Here is a 19,520-nt window from a genome sequence, read left to right as displayed (position 1 = left end):
TGGGCCAAGTGGCAATAACCTGCTCCTACATTTTATGGTCTAAAATAAAGCACCACAAAGGTGTATTTAAGGAAACTCAGACCTGAACTGTTTCTCATTCCACAGTTGTTGCTTGCTCAGCAAATTTATGTCATTATAACAAAAATGGAGTTAACATTGTAAATAGTAAAGGAAATCTTACCTTAATTTCACAGATAATGGAAGAGTATAGAAGAATACGTTGATTTGAAACACACACACGAAAAATAGCCGGAAGTGCTCAAACATCTCGGCAAAGAAGTACCAAAATAGCCCAATGTTTGGTGTAAGGTCTGGAACAGAAAGACTAGAAGAAACAAAAAGATTTTAGGTGTTAAAATGGGTGTAGGTTTTATTCACAAACTTATGCCTAGTGATAATATTTAACAACCAATTCACACTAATTTCATCCTTTCTCACAAGGAACCTCAGGGTAGTACATGATAACATATAGATAGTCTGATAATAATTTTACTTGGAACTTGAACTTTGATGTATCAGTTGGAAGAAGCACTTCTGCACTTCCTGACCAACACCAATACTACAGGCATTCTTCACCTTATGGACTCAGACCTCCCCAGCCTCTTGCAGCTGCAGTCTGCAAAACACAACTACCCGTGGCTAAAAACAGAATGATCACGAATATGACGACCGGAAATTTGGGTGTCATAGTGGTGTGGCTGTTAGCATGATGCTGTTACAACTTGGGGCATTTTGGAGTCCAGAGCTCAATTCCGGCTCCGTTCCGTAAGATGTCTCTGTGCATCCTCCTTGTGGAATGTGTGGATTTTCTCTTGGTCTTCCAGTTTCCTCTCATAGTCCAAAGATTCAGAATCCGGTTTAATATCACTGGCAAATATGTGAAATTTGCTAACTGTGCAGCAACAACACAATGCAATACATGATAATACAGAAAAAAAATTGATTATAGTAAGTGTGTGGGTGCATGTGTGCATATGTGTGTATATATGTATTTTTTTTAAAAGTCAGATCACATAAGTTGTGCAAAAACAGAAATAAAAAAAGTGAGGTAGTATTCATGGATTCAATGTCCATTTAGAAATCAGATGGCAGAGGGCAAGAAGTTGTTCCTGAATCATTGAGTGTGTGCTTTCAAGCTTCTGTACCTCCTTCCTGATGGTAACAATGAGAAGTGGGCATGTTCCTGGGTGGTGGGGGTACTTAATGATAGAGGTCACTTTTTTGAGGCACTGCTCCTTGAAGATGTCCTGGACACTATAGAAGATAGTGCCCACGAGGGAGCAGACTAATTTTACTTCAGTCCTGTGCAGTGCCCATCCCTTCCTCCATACCAGAAGGTGATGCAGCTAATTATAATACTCTCCACAGTAGAAATTTACGAGCACTATAGGTGACATACCAAACCTGCTCAAACTCCTAATGAAATATAGCCACTGTCTAGCCTTCTTTATAGCTGCATCAGTATGCTGGGACCAAGTTAGGTCTTCAGAGATAATGACACCCAGGAGTTTGAAATTGCTCACTCTGTCCACTTCCAATTCCTCTATGAGGGTTGGTGTGTATTCCCTCGTCTTACCCTTTCTGAAGACCACAATCAGTTCTTTGGACTTACTGACATTGAGTGCAAGGTTGTTGCTGTGACACCAGTTAACTAGATAGTATACCTCGCTCCTAAAAGCCCTCATCACCAGACATAAGTTAATTGGCCATTGTAAACTGTCGCGTGATTGGAATAGGGTTAATCAGGATTGTCAGTGGTTGTTCTGGCAACATGGCTCGAAGGGCCAGAAGGGTCTATTCTGCGCTGTATCACTAATAACTAAAATAAATTTTGAATGCCTGTACCTGTAACGAGATTGGTTACCTTACTAGGCCTTTGTTAAAATTTGAAATTGGCTGGTTTAGTTTTTGTTTTCTTGTGTTATTTTAACTTGTGACATGCAACTCCCCTGCTTTTGAAAATGAGATTAAGGACAGGAGGGTGTAAACAGTCCTGGATGTCCAATGATGGAAATGAATGACTGCATTTAATTTGGCTCAGGTGAGGCTATTGGTTGACTGAGATGGTGCCCTGGTGTCTAAGTAGTGGAGGCTTAACTTTGATGAAGCAGCCTTAAATGTGAGGATCATAGACTATTAAATAAGAGAATTTCTGTTTTGTTTCTGTTTTGTGACTAGACAGTGAGGTGGGTGTGTTTTTGAAAGTTCACTTTGTTCCCATTACCTTTTACAGGTTAATCAATTGTAAAGGTGATTGAAAACCCGTAGGAGCTTTCTTGTCTGTCTCTCTGTTCCATTCCCTTTCAACCTTAGATGAGAGCTGTTACCACACACCACCTTACTTTAAAAAAGACTGTAATTTTGGAAGTAATGATTTCAGAAATCAGCTGACACTTTTAGAATATTTTCTTAAAAGAAAAACTCACATGAAGCCGTATGTAGAGGGAATGAAACTCCACGAACTCAGCAAGAAGAATGACAAGCATAAGCTGATCAGCAAACAGCCGAAAAACATGACTGCGTATTTGAGCAAAAGTGCCAGGAAAGCCGTACTATGGAGATTCACTATTACATGGTTTTTCTGCAGCAACACATAAAAAAAGAATTTTAGGTATAACTTGAGTGCTCTTTTTTGCTAAGTGTTTAAGAATACTGTTTTTTGAAAATGGTATGGATATTTTGACCACAAGGTATAGAAGCAGAGTTAGACAATTCAGCCCATCAAATTAGCTCCACTATTCAATCACGGCTGAATTTTTTTCTCAGCTTCATTGTCTCCATAACCCTGAATCCACTTACCAATCAAGAACCTAATAGACTCTGTCATCTACTCCCAGTGACGGCCTCCACAGCCCTCTGTGGCACAGCTAAACCTCTGTCTCAGGGGGTCCCAATGTTTTTTATGCCATGAACCCCCCCCCCCCCACCATTACCAAGGGGTCCGTGGACCCCAGGTTGGAAACTGCTGCATTATCTGGAGGCAGGAATTCCTCATCTCTGTCCTAAAGGGGATTCCTTCACTCTGAGGCTGTGTCCTTGGATCTTAGACTCTCTTATTAATGGAAACATTTCCTCCACGTCCACTTTATCTAAGTCTTTCAGCATTTTGTAGATCTCAATGAGAAACCTCTTCAACCTTCTGAACTCCATTGAGTACTGCCCCAAAGCCATCAAACACTTGGACAGAGTGCTGCTATATGCTTGGAGGACCTTTAGGTCAGGTACATTCGAGACAGAATGAAGGTCCCTCTGTTCTGCCCAGATTGTACCTCAGATCCACTGCAGTAGCTAATAATATGGGAATGATGGTTACATCCTTAGACTACAGAGCAGGGCCTGGAATTGAGAAGACATCTTAAGAGGAGACACAATGCATGTGATTTTTCTAAGCACATCTACATTTTCAAACTCAGTGGTCCATCATATTGTATCAATTTGCCCAAGCAGACCCTTGGGTTTTTTGACAGTTAATGCAAACAACGCAGTCATTGTATGTTTCGATGTAAATGTGATGAATAAATTTGAATCTTGAATCAATACACGAGCACCACTCGGCTGTCAAGGAGGCAGTTATTTTCACTGTCATCGACATATTTAGTCAAAATGCAAGTTTTAAAATGTCTCTTAAAACTCTATCACACCATCTTATGGCATCTACTCAGATGTCTGCTTAAAAAGACAGAAGAGCTTGGTTAATAAAACTTAATGGGTTTGTCTCCTGTGATATTAGAACTCATTTCCTTTCCATATGATTCAGATCCAGATTAGCTCATTGTCATACACAAGAGTGCAATGAAATTCCTTATTGGCATCAAGCTCACAGAGTTAGCTGTACATGTGGTAATAATAAATACGACAAGTGAAAATCAGCACAATGTTGCAAAGACTGAAGTAGGGCAAAAAGAATTCCTTAAGTGACAATAACTGGGTAACAGAGAGGCAGAGTTAAGAGTACAAGGATGTAGCTGTACCACCGGGAAGGGGGTGTGAAAGAGGGGATTGGTTCAGAAGTCTGATAGCAGTGAGGGAGAAGCTGTTCTTAAATCTGAAGATGAGTTTTGAACTCCCAATTCTCCTATTAGTGCATACAATGCCATTTCCAGTTCCTCACGAGGGAAGTGTTCGTTCGTCAGCTAACGAAAAAAGCATGCAAAAAGCAGTATTTCCTTTAGAGCAGAGGTTCCCAACCTGAGGTCCAAGGACCCCTTGCTTAATAATATTGGTCCATGTCATGAAAAGGATGGGAATCCCTGCTTTAGGACATAGAACATTACAGCACAATACAGGCCTTTGGCCCATGATGCTGTGCTGAACTTTTAACCTACTCCAAGTTCAATCCTTCCCTCCTGTATATACCTCCATTTTTCTTTTATCCATGTGCCTATCTAAGAGTCTCTTAAATGTCTCTAATGTTGCTACCTCTACCACCACCCCTGCCAGGTTCCATGTACTCACCACTCATTGTGTAAAAAGAAAACTTACCTCTGACATCTCCCCTATACTTTACTCCAATCACCTTAAAATTATGCCTCCTTTGTTCACAGCAAGCAAGTATTATTTCCGCTAATCCTATACTAATCCAATTTTATTCCACCCCACCCCACCCCACATTCAAGCAGACTTCCCCCACTTCTACCATTCATTTCCGCACAAGGGACAACCCACAATGACCAATTAACCAGCATGTCTAGGATGAGGGAGGGGACTGGAACAGTGAGGGGAAACCCTCGCAGATGCAAGGAGGACATACTTACTCCACACAGACTGGGACTGAGTTTGGATCACTGGGGCTGTGAGGCAGTTGCTCTACTCTGCCATCCCAAGCGATCAAACTCGGGAAGCTGGGTACACAGGGAACCAGCTACAAGGGAAGAACTCCCTGTAGGTGATTCAAGGGGGAGACTAAGACCAGAGGACTCAGCCTCAGAATGGAGGGGCATCCTTTGAGAACAGAGACGTGGAGGAATTTCTTTAACCAGAGACTGCTGAATCTGTGGAATTCATTGCCACAGATGGCTGTGGGGGCCAAGTCATTGGGCATATTTAAGGCAGAGGTTAAAATATTCTTGATTTGTCAGGACGTGAAGGGCTACTGGGATAAGGCAGAGGTTGATCGATCCTCGATTAGTTAGGACATGAAAGGTTACAGGGAGAAGGCAGGAGGTTGGGGCTGAGAAGGAAAATGGATCAGCCATGATGAAATGGCTGAGCAGACTCAATGGGCCAAATGGTCTAATTCACAGCTACAAATGCTAAATTGATGAACATCCCTGGAGCTTACTGGAACGAAATTATGATTATCAACTAACATCTCTGTAACCTCACTCTTCAGGGGGATCCAGTCCACCAAACTGAAGATCTTCCCCTCAACTTTTTTCTCTTCCCCATCTCGCCTATCAATGTTAATATATAATTCTGTAAATCTCAGAAGTCGGTGGTATCCTAAATCATAAGGAAATCTTAATGTCAGCAGGCCTCAGCAAGTTACTTTGACAGCCCATTCCATCACAGGCAAAGCATATTTACAAGGAGCACTGCTACATGAAAGCAGCAGCCATCATCAAAGACCCCTTCTCGCTCTCTTCTGGCAATACTATCAGGCAAGAGGGACAGGAACATCAGGTCCCACACGATCAGGTTCAGGAACAGTTATTATCCTACAAACATCAGGCTCCTGACCTGGCGTGGATAACTTCACTTACCCCAACACTGAACTGATTCATCAACCTATGGGATCACTTTAAAAAAATCTACAACTCAGTATCATTTATTTACTTCTTCACATTATTTGCACAATTAGCTTTCTTTTAAATATTGTTTGCTTGTCAGACTTTGTTATTTATAGTTTTTCATAAATTCTATTGTGTTTACTATTTTCCTGTGAATGCCCACAAGAAAATAAATCTCAAGGTAGTATATGGTGACATATACATACTTTGATAATGAATTTTCTTTGAACTTTGACAGTGGTAGAGGAAGAAATATTATGTCACAGCCTGGTGTACTGCTGCCCTCAGCTAATCCCCAAGAACATCACGGAGTATAATCTGGAATATAGTTTCTGACCACTAGCCCAAAAACAAGGAGCTAACTGTACCACACACATTCTTTGCATTGGTTAAAATTATCTAACCAAGATCAATCCCCAAGACATGCATGGCATGGACAGCTCAGTAACAGAGTTTAGAAAAACGACAAGGATCTCACTGAAACCTACTGAATATTGAAAGCCCGGGATAGAGTGGATGCATAGAGGATGTTTCCTGTAGTGGGTGAATCTGGATCAGACAGCACAGCCTCAGGATAGAACGATGTCCACTTAGAACAGATATGAGAGGAGATACTTTAGCCAGAGGGTGGTGAATCTGTGGAATTTATTGCCACAGACAGCTGTGGAGGCCATCACTGGGTATATTTAACATGGAAGTTGATAAATTCTTGATTAGCAAGGACGTCAAAGGTTATGGAGACAAGGCAGGAGAATGGGGGTGAGAGGAAAATAAATCTGCTACGATCCAATGGTGGAGAAGATTCAATGCACTGAATGGCCTAATTATGCTCCTCTGACCTGTGATCTTAACTGACCACATACGGTAGGTTTAAAAATTAAATATCTATTTAATAATGTACCATAATAACAGAGATTCAAGTCTATATTGCTGAAATGACTTTTAAAAATAAATTGGGTTTTTTTTTTCAATTCATGCTAGCTAATTGAAATGTTTTTGAAAATCTGGGCATTAAATGTAGAAAACTTTAATATACAGTACTGTGCACGGCTCTTAGACACATAAATATTTAGGGTGCCTAAGACTTTTGCACAGTACTATATTTGTCAACGTGGAGTGGAGAGTGAGCTTGTAAATCTGGCAGGAGTAAAGGATGATGGGAATGGTGAGGGTGGAGCACCACAGGAGGGATGTGGGACAGGTGGCAGAGGAGTGCCAGATGAGGGGTTTGGTACAGCTGCAGACACACCCAGCCCTGAGACACCAGGCAGTCATTTAATTTCAAATAATTGATTTATCGATCATTACAGAATGTCTCTCTGGTGCTTCCCACTCCCTCCCCTCTCCCTTCCCCTTTTCCCCAACCATGATTCTCTTTTCTCTGCCCCCTTCCCACTCTCAGTCTACAATAGAGACCCTTATCAGAATCAGGTTTATCATCACTCAGATATGTCAGGAATTATTTTTTTCGCAGCGGTACAGTGCCATACATAAAATTATCACAGTACTGTGTAAAAGTCTTAGGCACACTAGCTACACATATGTGCCTAAGACTTTTGCACAGTATTGTATAAACACATAGTCCAATATTCTTTCCCAAAAACACAGATTCAGGAGTGCATGACAAGCCATTCTTGGCGTCTGGAGACTGAATGTGCTAAAATGCCATGCACCTTGACTATGCTGTCTAAGCATAATTATTGTAGGTCCAGTTCAGCCTTTATGTAGTACAGCACAGTTGAGACATTGAACTTGACTGTGCTCTTGTCTACAGGTCACAGACCACATTACACACAGTTTAACAACCCATTACCACCTCAGGGACTGTTTATGATCCTTTTGGGAAAGGAATTGGCTGTACTGAAAACTTATCAGTAATAAGAAATCTCTGATTAAAATTAGATCACCTGTGCAAGGTACAGCAATGCAGGGGCAAACAATGCCACGGGATACAAAGATTGGTATGCAGCCAAGGACAAGAATATCGCACTAATAAAGGCACTTCCTGGAATCAGAAAACAGGTTAATTCAATTTGAGGGACATTTGAAAGCACCAGACAATTTTAAAATGCTCCCTTATTGAACAATACACAAAACACAATGATAAAAGTCAATGTTTTGAAAACATTTTCAAAGGACTCTGCAAGGTTAGATCAAATACACATCTCCCAAGATACGAGCTTATTGCAATGGAGTATTTTGCATTCTCATTTCAGATTCTTAATTTTCTTTCCATTATTTGAATAATTAAATGCTTTGTTCCAAAATATGAAATGCTTTGTATATTTACTTTCCATTTCCCTCCTAAACAGCATCAGTAGACCACGAACATATAAAACACACAGCTGGTACCTAATAACATGGCTACTGAGTGTACAGTATATTCTGTATAGAGTTGATGCTCCAGCCTTGAAAGTTGATACTCGATCTTTGCAGGTGAATGTTCTTCAAGTGCTCACTCAGCTACTTCTGAAACATGGTGAGAGCTTTTGTCTGCACTGCCTTTCAAATGCCTGCTTATCTTAGTGTGAGAATATTTTTCCTCAACACTCTCCAGTTTCCTAAACATTGAACTCTCTCCTAAGTAAAATAGTTCTTTTATTCAGTCTGTCTCTGTCTATTGTAACTAGTAGCCAAACTAGATGTCCTGCCGAAGGGTCTTAGCCCAAAATGTTGACTGAACTTTTTTCCATAGATGCTGCTGGGCCTGCTGAGTTTCTCCACCATTTTGTGTGCATTACTCTGCATTCCCAGCATCTGCAGAATCTCTTGTGTTTGCCAAACTAGATGCTCTAGGTAGCATCTGAGATTGATTTTATGTTGATGTTACCATTCTCTTCCCACTGCATCTCCCTCACTGGTCTTCATTAGTCACACAGTGGTTTGATGTGCAGAAGAGCATCTCTGAATGCACATGTTGAGCCTTGAAGTGGATGGGCTACAGCAGGAGGAGACCACAAACATACACTCAATGGTCACTTTATCAGATACACTCCTGTACATAAATGGCTACTGAATGTTGATATAGCAGAGAGGGAGCCCTGATCGACCAAAAGAGGTTAAAGACCAATTCTTATTCTAGTAGAGACAAGAAGGAATCACAAATTTAACCAGGCCAACCTTATAACATTAATGAGTCCATGCTGGCTTTCAAAGCCACCCCATCAAACCCACCCTTCCACTGCAGGTTATTTTCCCTCATACACCTATTATTCTCCAAGTACCCACACATGCATAAGTTACTGTGGCCTGTAACCCACCATCTAGCACATTTTCGTGATGCGGGAGGAACTTACAACACCTTCATCCAGCTTCAATACCGGGATAACAGTTTCTGTACCAACCCCAAAGAAATGGGTCTCAAGATTTTATGAATAAGGCGAGACAACTAAAATATCACATGAAAGGCTACTTCTTCCCTCACCTCCGCAATTCCACCAATTTAAACATAACATTTTGATTTATTATTACTTCACCTTAATGAAATTTTAAGTGACACAAGCATTCAGAGAATAACAAATAAATCCTGTGCTCCTGGTGTGGCCTCCTCTACATCAGTGAGGCCCAATGTAGTCTGGGGGAATGTTTCCACAAGCACCTTTGCACCATCCGGCACTGAAGACAGGATTTCCCAGTGGCTACTATTTCAATTCGACTTCTCATTCCCATCCAGACATGTTGGTCCATGGTCTCCTCTATTGCTACGATGAGGATGTTCTCAGGTTGGAGGAGGAACACCTCATATTCCCTCTGGGCATCCTCCAACCTGACTGCATGAAATTGATTTCTCACTCTCCCCCACCCTACTTCTCCTTTTCCATTTCCAATTCTGGCTCTCCTCTTACCAGTTCTCTTCAGAAATCTTGTCCTCAACTGCTCATCACCACCCCTTTCCTTTCCCCCATGGTCCACTATCTTCTATTAGATTTGTTCTTTTTTAGCCTTTTACCTTTTCTATCACCTCCCAGCTTCTTAGTTCATCCCCCCCCCCCCACTCCACTCACCTACCTTCCCCCTCATCTGGTCTCACCTATTACCTGCCAGTCTGTACTCCTTCATCCCCCAATCCCACCACCTTCACAATTCTGGCTTTTCCCCCCTTAGGCCTCAGGCCAAACTTTCGACTGTTTATTCCTCTCCACAGGTGCTGCCTGACCTGCTGAATTCCTCCAGCATTTTTCGTGTGTTCAAGATACGCAACAGCTGCAGAATCTCCGGTGTTTAAATTAATCTCAACTTATGATTACGTACAACTGATCAACTGCCAAGGAACAGATACTGCATATTGCATGACTGACAAAGAAATAAGCAATTCTCACCTTTCACGGTGGCTAAAATAAAAATGGCAACAATTGCATTGTTGATCGCACAGGTTGATTTTGCCACACAGGTGAGCACAGTGAATGGATTTAGGAGGTAGCTGGAAGAGAAAACAGAGCTGTTTATATGCAGTAACCATGAGGGACAGAGTTTATCACATCTATCAGTCCTGTGCACAAACAACGATCCCGAGCATGACTTTATTTGAGTAAGTGAAGATAATTTTAACAAATATAGTTTCTGAATGCTTATTAATTAGTGATTATGGCATTCCTTTTTGCCTGACATCTCCATATCAGGAACCAATTTGGATTGGTTTAGTCTACATTAGTATCTGTGTAAAGGGGGTTTCTTCTTTTTTCTTTGTTACTGTGTATGTAATCAAAATGGCTTCTTTGTTTTGTTAAAAGCAGGAATGCTTCTTTGTTGCGAGAGAGTGCTGGAAGCTTGTTTGGGTTAAAATTTACTGATAACGAGAATTGTATTCCTTTGTAAACCAATTGGGATTAATGTTGTTCTTTCTTCTGAGTCTGTAAGCTATTGTTGGTGGGTTTTTGGGGAGATCGGCGCGAGGGGTTGAGAGAGAGAGGACACGATGCTGTAAGCTGGGCGAGGAACGGACTCCAAGCGGGGGTCCAAGGCCAGGAGGTACTCCGAGGAGAGGAGATAAAGCCAGATGTGCTTGGTTGACCACTTCGGGTGGTCCTGAGCTGTGAGTCGAGGAGTTCGGAGGGGATCAAATGGTGGCCAGAAGACTTCAGTAATTGAGCTCCAACAGTTGTGCACGAAGTGGTTTGGACTTTGATAAGTTTGGCGCCTTTTCTTTATTTTTTTTCTTCATATATACTGTAGCGTTATTAATCACTTAGTTATAGTAACCTTTACAAATTGTACTCATTTAATCCCATATGGTGTACTGTCTGTTTTTGGGCGAGGTGGGGACATCACACAGCATCCACACCAGCTGATTACCCAGTTTGGCGGGGCCGAAGGCTGCTCCCCCAGACGAGAACGAGCTGAGCGAGCCTGAGGCGACCCAGGGGGTTACATCTGATATTTTCTTACTTATAGACCACAAGACATAGAAGCAGAATTAGGCTATTTAGCCCATCAAGTCTGCTCTGCTATTTTATCATGGTTGATCCATGTCCCTCTCAGCCCCAATCTCCTGCCTTCTCCCCGTAACCTTTCACACCCTGAATGATCAGTCTTAAGTATACCCAATGACTTGGCTTCCAGAGCCACCTGTAGCAGCAAATTCCACAGATTCACCACCTTCTGGCTAAAGAAACTCCAGTTCATGCAACACACTCAGAATGCGAGAGGAATTCAGCATCCCAGGCAGCATCTATGGAAAAGAGTAGTCAATGTTTTGAGCCGAGACCCTTCATCAGGTTTGGAAAAAAAAAGATGAGGAGTCAGAGCAAGAAACCTCTTCATCTCCAATCTAAAAGGACAATCCTCTATTCTGAGGCTGTGCTCTCTGGTCCAAGATTCATACACTAGAGGAAATATCCCCTCCATATCCACTCTATCTAGGTCTTTCAACATACAATAGATTTCAATAAGAAACCCCTCTTCCTTCTAAATTCCAGCAAGTAAAGGCCCAGAGCCTTCAAACGCTTCTCATACGAGGAGTCTTTCATTCCTGGAATCACTTTCATGAACCTCCTTTTGAACCTACTCCAGTGTCAGCACATCCTAAGATAAAACTGCTCATAATACTCCAAGTGAGACCTCACCAGTGCCTTATAAAACCTCAGCAATACATCCCTTGTTTTTATATTCCAGTCCTCTCGAAACAAATGCTAACATTGCACTTGTCTTCCTCTCCCCCAACTCAACCTGCAAGTTAACCTTTAGGGAAGCCTGCATGAGGACTCCCAAGTCCCTTTGCACCCCAGGTTTCTGAATTTTTTTCCTGGTTTAGAAAACAGTCTATGCTTTTATTCTTTCTACCAAAGTGTGTGATCACACACATTCCAACACTGTATTCCATCTGCCACTTCTTTGCCCATTCTCTTAATTTGTCCAAGTCCTTTACTGCATTAGCTATATTACGTCAAATTAAACACAGATGGTCTTTTGAATTTTGATCCAGCATGAATAATCAATAAACAGGAACATGAAGACACCCAGTCAACATTTTCAGAACCCTAAAATCCCCCACCTTAACTGAATTTTATAGGAGCACCACTGACAGCATCCTGACAAGTTGTATCCCCATCTGGTCTGGGAGCAGCCAAGCAACAGACCACAAGTCCCTACAGACTGTGAGAATGGCAGGGGTTCATAGGGGGTCTCCCTACCATCCATCGGGGACATTTATTAGGAGCACTGCGTACGCAGGGCCCTTAGTATTATCAAGGATCCCATCCATCCATCCAGCATCTTCTCTTTGACTTTCTACCATCAGGCACTCCAATGCATATAAACAAGAACGGTCAGGATGGGAAACAGTTTCTTCCCTCAGGCCTTCAGGCCTCCGATCTCCCTGCCGCATCGTATTTGAAGTGTCACTGGTTAATCTGTTCTGTACCTTACAATATTTAATTTATACACTTTAGTTTGTTATCTACGTGTGATTCATCTACAGATTTTATCTTTACTTTCCTAAGTTATTGTGTGTTATACGTACTACTGTGCTTTGTGCCCTGGTCCAGAGAAACATTGTCTCATTTTACAACGTACATGTACGTAGTTAAATGACAAACTTGACTTGAGCTTCTTCCCCTCTGCCATCAGATTTCTGTACACTATCTGTATTCTGTAACCCATGTACACTATCTCACTATTTTTGCACTTCTAATATTGTGTGCATATATATATTTTTCTCGTTGTAATTTATTGATTTTTATTATTATTGCACTCTACTGCTGCAGCAAAACAACAAATTTCATGACATATGGTATACTAATGATATAAAACTTGATTCTGATTAATACTCCACTTCTTAAGAATACTCTTAATTAATTAAGAGTATTTAATAATTCTTAATTCTTGATTCTTAATTAATGCTCCAGTGCTATCATGTTTGCTGTTGTGTGCTGGGGCAGCAGGCTGAGGGTAGCAGACACCAACAGAATCAACAAACTCATTCGTAAGGCCAGTGATGTTGTGGGGGTGGAACTGGACTCTCTGATGGTGGTGTCTGAAAAGAGGATGCTGTCCAAATTGTATGCCATCTTGGACAATGTCTCCCATCCACTCCATAATATACTGGTTAGGCACAGGAGTACATTCAGCCAGAGACTCATTCCACCGAGATGCAACACTGAGCGTCGTAGGAAGTCATTCCTGCCTGTGGCCATCAAACTTTACAACTCCTCCCTCGGAGTGTCAGACACCCTAAGCCAATAGTCTGGTCCTGGACTAATTTCCACTTAGCATTATTTACTTATTATTATTTAATTATTTATGGTTTTATATTGCTATATTTCTACACTATTCTTGGTTGGTGCGACTGTAACAAAACCCAATTTCCCTCGGGATCAATAAAGTATGTCTGTCTGTCTGTCTATCTTCAGAGAATAAAGTCACAGCAGCAAGATAATACAGCTGGCAAACCATCTTTTTTGAGGCTTTGTTTTGTTGATCAGATGTTGCTGGTCTATATAAAAGGTGCAAAATGCTTATAATAAATTCCACTCAACTCCTTGAACATAAGAAATAGGAGCAGGAGTAGGCCATCTGCCCTGTTGAGCCTGCTCCACCATTCAATAAGATCACCACTGATCTGACCATGGACACCACCTAACTGCCTTTTGCCCATAACCCTTAAGTCCATACTATGCAAAAATCCATCTAACCTTGTCTTAAATATATCTACTGAGGTAGCCTCCACTGCTTCATTGGGCAGAGAATTCTACAGATTCACTACACTTTGGGAAAAGCAATTCCTCCTTATCTCTACCCTAAATTTACTGCCCCATATTTTGAGATTATGTCCCCTAGTTCTATGTTAACCTACCATGAAGCTAATCTGCCATTCATTCTAGATCTTAGCAATCATCCATGTTGGTTCTGTTACTCCAATTTCTTTGCCTAACAAATATCCTTTAGTTTTAATATTAAAATGTTCATGTACCATGCAATCTCAAGAGAATTTTTTTGGAAGGAAAAGTTTCAATTTCCTGTCATCCTTTGTGCATAGAAGTGTTTCCTGACATCAATCCACACAACTTGGCTCTAGCTTCTAGGTTACGTTCTTGCTCTGGACCCTTGTCAGGTTTCTCTTGTCTCATGGTAGCTCATTTTGAAACAGAGATAAGCAATCATGGAGTCACCTTCATAAAGAGAATTGGTATATAGGAGATGTGAACTTGATCAACAAATACAAACTCAGATATATAAAATGATGAGAGGTACAGATAGGGTAAGATTGCAGGAATCTTTTCACTTCAGCAGAGGTGAATAAAACTAGAGGAAATAGATTTAAGGTAAGGGGCGAGAGATTACCTGTGGATCTGAGGGGGACCTTATTAACCAAAAGAGCAGTGGGTATCTGGTTGTACCAGGGTAGTGGTGGAAATAGAGTCCATTTAACAGTTGTCCAGCTGAGCACTGGAACTATCAGCACTAAGGGCCAATTGATGGAATATGGGATTAATATCTTCTCTATGTTAATATGGATGGGTGCCCACTGATCATCATGGATTGGTGGACTGAATGGGCTGTATCTATGCTATATGACTCTATAACAATGGAGTCTGTACAGAGGATTGAAACTAAAGGCCACAGAATCATCAATAGTAAGATTCAACATAAGATTAGCTGGAGTAGACTTTAAGGTCCTTTGAGTCTGCTCCTCCATTCAACTAGATCAAGGGTGACCTTCCACATCAATGCTACGTACCCACACTATCACCCTATCCCCCAATTCCCTTAATGCCAAAATATCTAAAAACTTGTTTTAATTAACACAATACTGAGCTTCTCCTCAGCTTTAAATGGCTTATCACTAGTTCTCAAGTTGTGCCTGCTGGTTCTAGACATCAATCAGCAGAAACATCTTTCCTGCACCTAACCTTTAAGAACATCCACAGTAGCATAGTGGTTAGTGCCACACTATTACAGCTCAGGGCGGAGTCCAAAGTTCAGTTCCGGCATCCTCTGTAATAAAGTTTGTACGTTCTTCCTGTGTACGCACGGTTTTCCTCCCACAGACCTAAAACGTACCTGATGGCAAGTTATTTGCTCAAAGTAAATTGTCCTGTGATTAGGCTAGGATTAGATAGGTGTAATGCTGGGTGGCACAGCTCATTGGACTAGAAGGGCCTGTTCTGCGCTGTATCTCCAAATAAAATAAATAATAACATTGTGTCTCAATGAGTCTCACATCCTTCTAAACAACAAAAAGTACAGTTTCCTTCTACTCAATCACTCCTTCATACTGCAAACATGTCATCCTGGAACTAGACTGGTGATCCATCATTGCATTCCGTCTATACCAGTAGTTCCCAATCTGGGGTTCACGGATCCTTCAGTTAATGGTAAGGCTCCATGCCATAAAAAGACGTTGGGAACCCCTGTTCTATGCCAAGGAGTCTAAGACTGTGCATAATACCACTGGTGTGATTTCTCCAATTTTCACAATTACAATAGGGCTTCCTTACTCATCTAATCAAATTCCCTCATAATAAGGCTTTCATAACATTTGTCCACCTAATCGTTTGCTCCACCTGTTAGTTTACCTTCAATTGGCAACAACCGCTAATTACAGAGAATTGGTAACAAGAAAAATAAGCAAATACCGGCCTAAGAAGATTAAGGCAACATCAAGTTCCTGGATCATTTCCTTGTTTGCCTTTGCTCACATAATCTCATATGCAGGTGGCCCGAACTTTTCTCAGGTACAGAATAATGAGGTGGCACAGTAACACAGTGGTTAGCGCAACGCTTTACAGCACCAGCAACCCAGGTTCAATTCCCACCGCAGTCAGTAAGGAATTTGTACATTTTCTCCATGACCGTGTGGGTTTCGTACGGATGCTCTGGTTTCCTTCCTCAGTCCAAAGACCAGCTGGCAAGTTAATTGGTCATTGTAAACTGTCCTGTGATTAGGCTAAGGTTAAATTGGGCAGGCAGCTCAAAGTGCCAAGGACCTATTCAATGCTGTATCTCAATAAATATATAAATTTTAGTTGTGTAAAAAGCTAATTTTAAGGAGGTTTATCATTTTCAAAATTAAACACATTATTAATCATACTTTTGTGATGTTACACTTTGGGAGTGACAGGGTTGTATAAGGGAATCCACTCTCTACTCCACACTATTTCTGTATCGCTGTATGCCCACAACTCAGAATCAGGTTTATTAACACTGGCATGTGACGTGAAATTTGTTAACTTAGCAGTTCAATGCGATACATAATCTAACAGAGAAAAAATAATAATAATAATGGTAAAATAAAAAATAATAATAAATAAACAAGTAAATCAATTACAGCATACATATAATGAAAAGATTTTTAAAATGTGCAAAATCAGAAATACTGTATATTAAAAAAAGTGAGGTAGTGTCCAATAATTCAAAGTCCATTTAGGAATTGGATGGCAGTCGGGAAGAAGCTTTTCCTGAATCACTGAGTGTGTGCCTTCAGGCTTCTGCACCTCCTACCTGATGGTAACAGTGAAAAACGGGCATGCCCTGGGTGCTGGAGGTCCTTAATAATGGTCGCTGCCTTTCTAACACACCGTTCCCTGAAGGTGTCCTGGGTACTTTGTAGGCTGGTACCCAAGAAGGAGCTGACTAGATTTACAACCTTCTGCAGCTTCTTTCGGTCCTGTGCAGTAGCCCCTCCATACCAGACAGTGATGCAGCCTGTCAGAATGTTCTCCACGGTACAACTATAGAAGTTTTTGAGTGTATTTGTCAGCAAATCTGTAGATGGTATTTGAGCTATGCCTAGCCACACAGTCATGTTTATATAGAAAGTAGAGCAGTGGGCTAAGGTAAGGTGTGGTTTTCTGCTTAGGAAGTTGAGGATCCAATTGCAGAGGGAGGTACAGAGGCCCAGGTTCTGCAACTTCTCAATCAGGACTGTGGGAATGATGATGTTAAATGCTGAGCTATAGTCGATGAACAGCATCCTGACGTAGGTGTTTGTGTTGTCCAGGTGGTCAAAAGCTGTGTGGAGAGCCACTGAGATTGCGTCTGCCATTGACCTATTGTGGTGATAGGCAAACAGCAATAGGTTCAGGTCCTTGCTGAGGAAGGACGTCAGTCTAGTCATGACCAATCTCTCAAAGCATTTCATCACTGTTGATATGAGTGCTACCAGGCGATAGTCATTAAGGCAGCTCACATTATTCTTCTTAGGCACTGGTATAGTTGTTGCCTTTTTGAAGCAAATGGGAACCTCCGCCTGTAGCAGTGAGAGGTTGAACATGTCCTTGAATACTCCCGCTAATTGGTTGGCATAGGTTTCAGAGTCTTACCAGTACTCCATCAGGACAATTTGCCTTTCAAGGGTTCACTCTCTTTAAAGACAGCATAACATCGGCCTCTGAGACAGGGATCACAGGGTCATCAAGTACAGCAGGGATCTTCACAGCTGTAGTGATGTTCTCCCTTTTGAAGTGTGCATAGAAGGCGTTGAGTTAATCTGGTAGTGAATCATCGCTGCCATTCATGCTTTGGGTTTCACTTTGTAGGATGTAATGTCTTGCAGACCCTGCCAGAGTTGCCGTGCATCCGACGTTGCCTCCAACCTCGTACAAAATTGTCTCTTTGCCCTTGAAATAGCCCTCTGCAAATCATAGCTGATTTTCTGGTACAGGCCTGAGTCGCCAGACTTGAGTGCCACAGATCTAGCTTTCAGCAGACAAAGTATCCTCTGGTTCATCCACGGCTTTTGGTTGGGAATGTACAGTAAGACGTTGTAGGCACACATTCATCCACACAGGTTTTAATGAAGTCGGTAACAACTGCAGCATACTCATCCAGGTTCAAAGATGAATCGCTGAATACAGTCCAGTCCACCGATTCAAAGCAGTCCTGTAGGTGTTCCTGTGCTTCCCTTGTCCATACCTTCTTGATCCTCACTACTGGTGCTGCAGTCTTCAGTCTCTGCCTATACTCAGGGAGTAGAAGTACAGCCAGGTGATCAGACTTCCTAAAGTGAGGGCGTGGAATAGCACGGCAGGCATTCTTAATGGTGGTGTAACAGTGGTCCAGTGTGTTGTTTCCTCTGGCATTGCAAGTGATCTACTGATGGTAGTTGTTTAGTGATTTTTTTTCAGACTGGCCTGGTTAAAATCTCCTGAAACAATGGTGAAGGTGTTAAGGTGCACTGCTTTGTGCGTGTTTATTCCATTGCTCAGATCATCTGAAGCCTGTTTGATATTGGCCTGAGGTGGAATGTAAACTGCTACCAGAATGACCCCAGAGAGCTCCTGTGGTAGGTAAAAAGGACAGCACTTTACTGCTAGATATTCCAGGTCTGGTGAGCAGAATTGGGACAGCACTGATATATTTGTGCACCAAGAAGAGTTAATCATGAGGCATACTCCTCCACCTCTGCTTTTGAGAGACTCTATAGATCCATCCTGATGTTGTATAGTAAACCCGTCGATCTGAATTGCTGCATCCGTTACAGAAGGGATTAACCAGGATTCCCTAAAACAAAGGACACATGTGGTCCTAATGTCCTTCTGATTCAGCACCCTAGCTCTCAGATCGATTTTATTAACCAGAGACTACACGTTTGCCAGCAAGATTGTCAGTATAGGGAGTTTAAAAACCCTGTTTCTTGAAACACACATGTAACCCCGCTCTCCACCCGCCCTTTCTCCTAGGTGTCCTACGTGGGCATTTCCGACCACAATCGGTGTTGTTTCCGTTGGTTTTAAGCAGCGATAGTTTGTTTAAATGTATTAAGACATCTTTGTTGACTGTACTGACCTTGGAAGCAGTTGCGTATTTTAGCTGTATCAGGTTGAAACAGGAATATTTAATCATATCCATCGAGGGTACTGCTGCTACTTGAATCGCGCCTAGGCACCCCAGAACTGACTATAATCTCCTGCCCTTCCATTGGAGCTTAAATTGAACAGACCAATATCTTGGTTTTAAATATACTGTAAACGACACATGGTATGAAGTAAAAAAAATTCCCATCTTAAAGGCATGTGTCAAAGCTTAAGCGAACAAATGAGGATTCAGCAATACTTGAGGAGATGCGTGGTTAGACAAACAACATCAATTGCTGGTGTTTTTTTTAAATTATGCAGTCTCAGTCAAGCAAAACTTACAAGCCCTAACGATATTTGAAAATGAAAACTGCAACACCGAAGTTGAGCAGTAGATGCTTTGATCTGTAGAGATGGTAGTCAGGAACAAAGGAAGAGATAGCACAAGTGAAAATTGCAAGAGGGAATTGCACCATGGTAGAGAAAGAAGCCAACTTAAAGTACATTTCATTAAAATACATACATGTCACTATATACAATACTGAGATTCATTTTCTTG

At 41.6% G+C, this 19,520-nt stretch overlaps 1 protein-coding gene across 1 annotated transcript in view; it reads right to left on the bottom strand.

Annotated features, from left to right (window-relative positions):
• pigu (phosphatidylinositol glycan anchor biosynthesis, class U) overlaps positions 1-19,520 on the bottom strand; it is a 60,831-nt gene that overhangs the window by 10,132 nt on the left and 31,179 nt on the right. Inside the window, exons 6-9 of the mRNA XM_073062071.1 lie at positions 10,049-10,149; positions 7,637-7,734; positions 2,427-2,581; positions 182-325 (exon numbers count right to left, since the gene is read on the bottom strand). Of these exons, the coding sequence (XP_072918172.1) occupies positions 182-325; positions 2,427-2,581; positions 7,637-7,734; positions 10,049-10,149 (498 nt within the window). The remainder of the gene's footprint in view (positions 1-181; positions 326-2,426; positions 2,582-7,636; positions 7,735-10,048; positions 10,150-19,520) is intronic.

The sequence above is a fragment of the Hemitrygon akajei genome, chromosome 11 (assembly GCF_048418815.1).
Source record: "Hemitrygon akajei chromosome 11, sHemAka1.3, whole genome shotgun sequence".
Classification (NCBI taxonomy): Eukaryota; Metazoa; Chordata; class Chondrichthyes; order Myliobatiformes; family Dasyatidae; genus Hemitrygon; species Hemitrygon akajei.
This window is presented reverse-complemented; position numbering and strand designations above follow the sequence as displayed.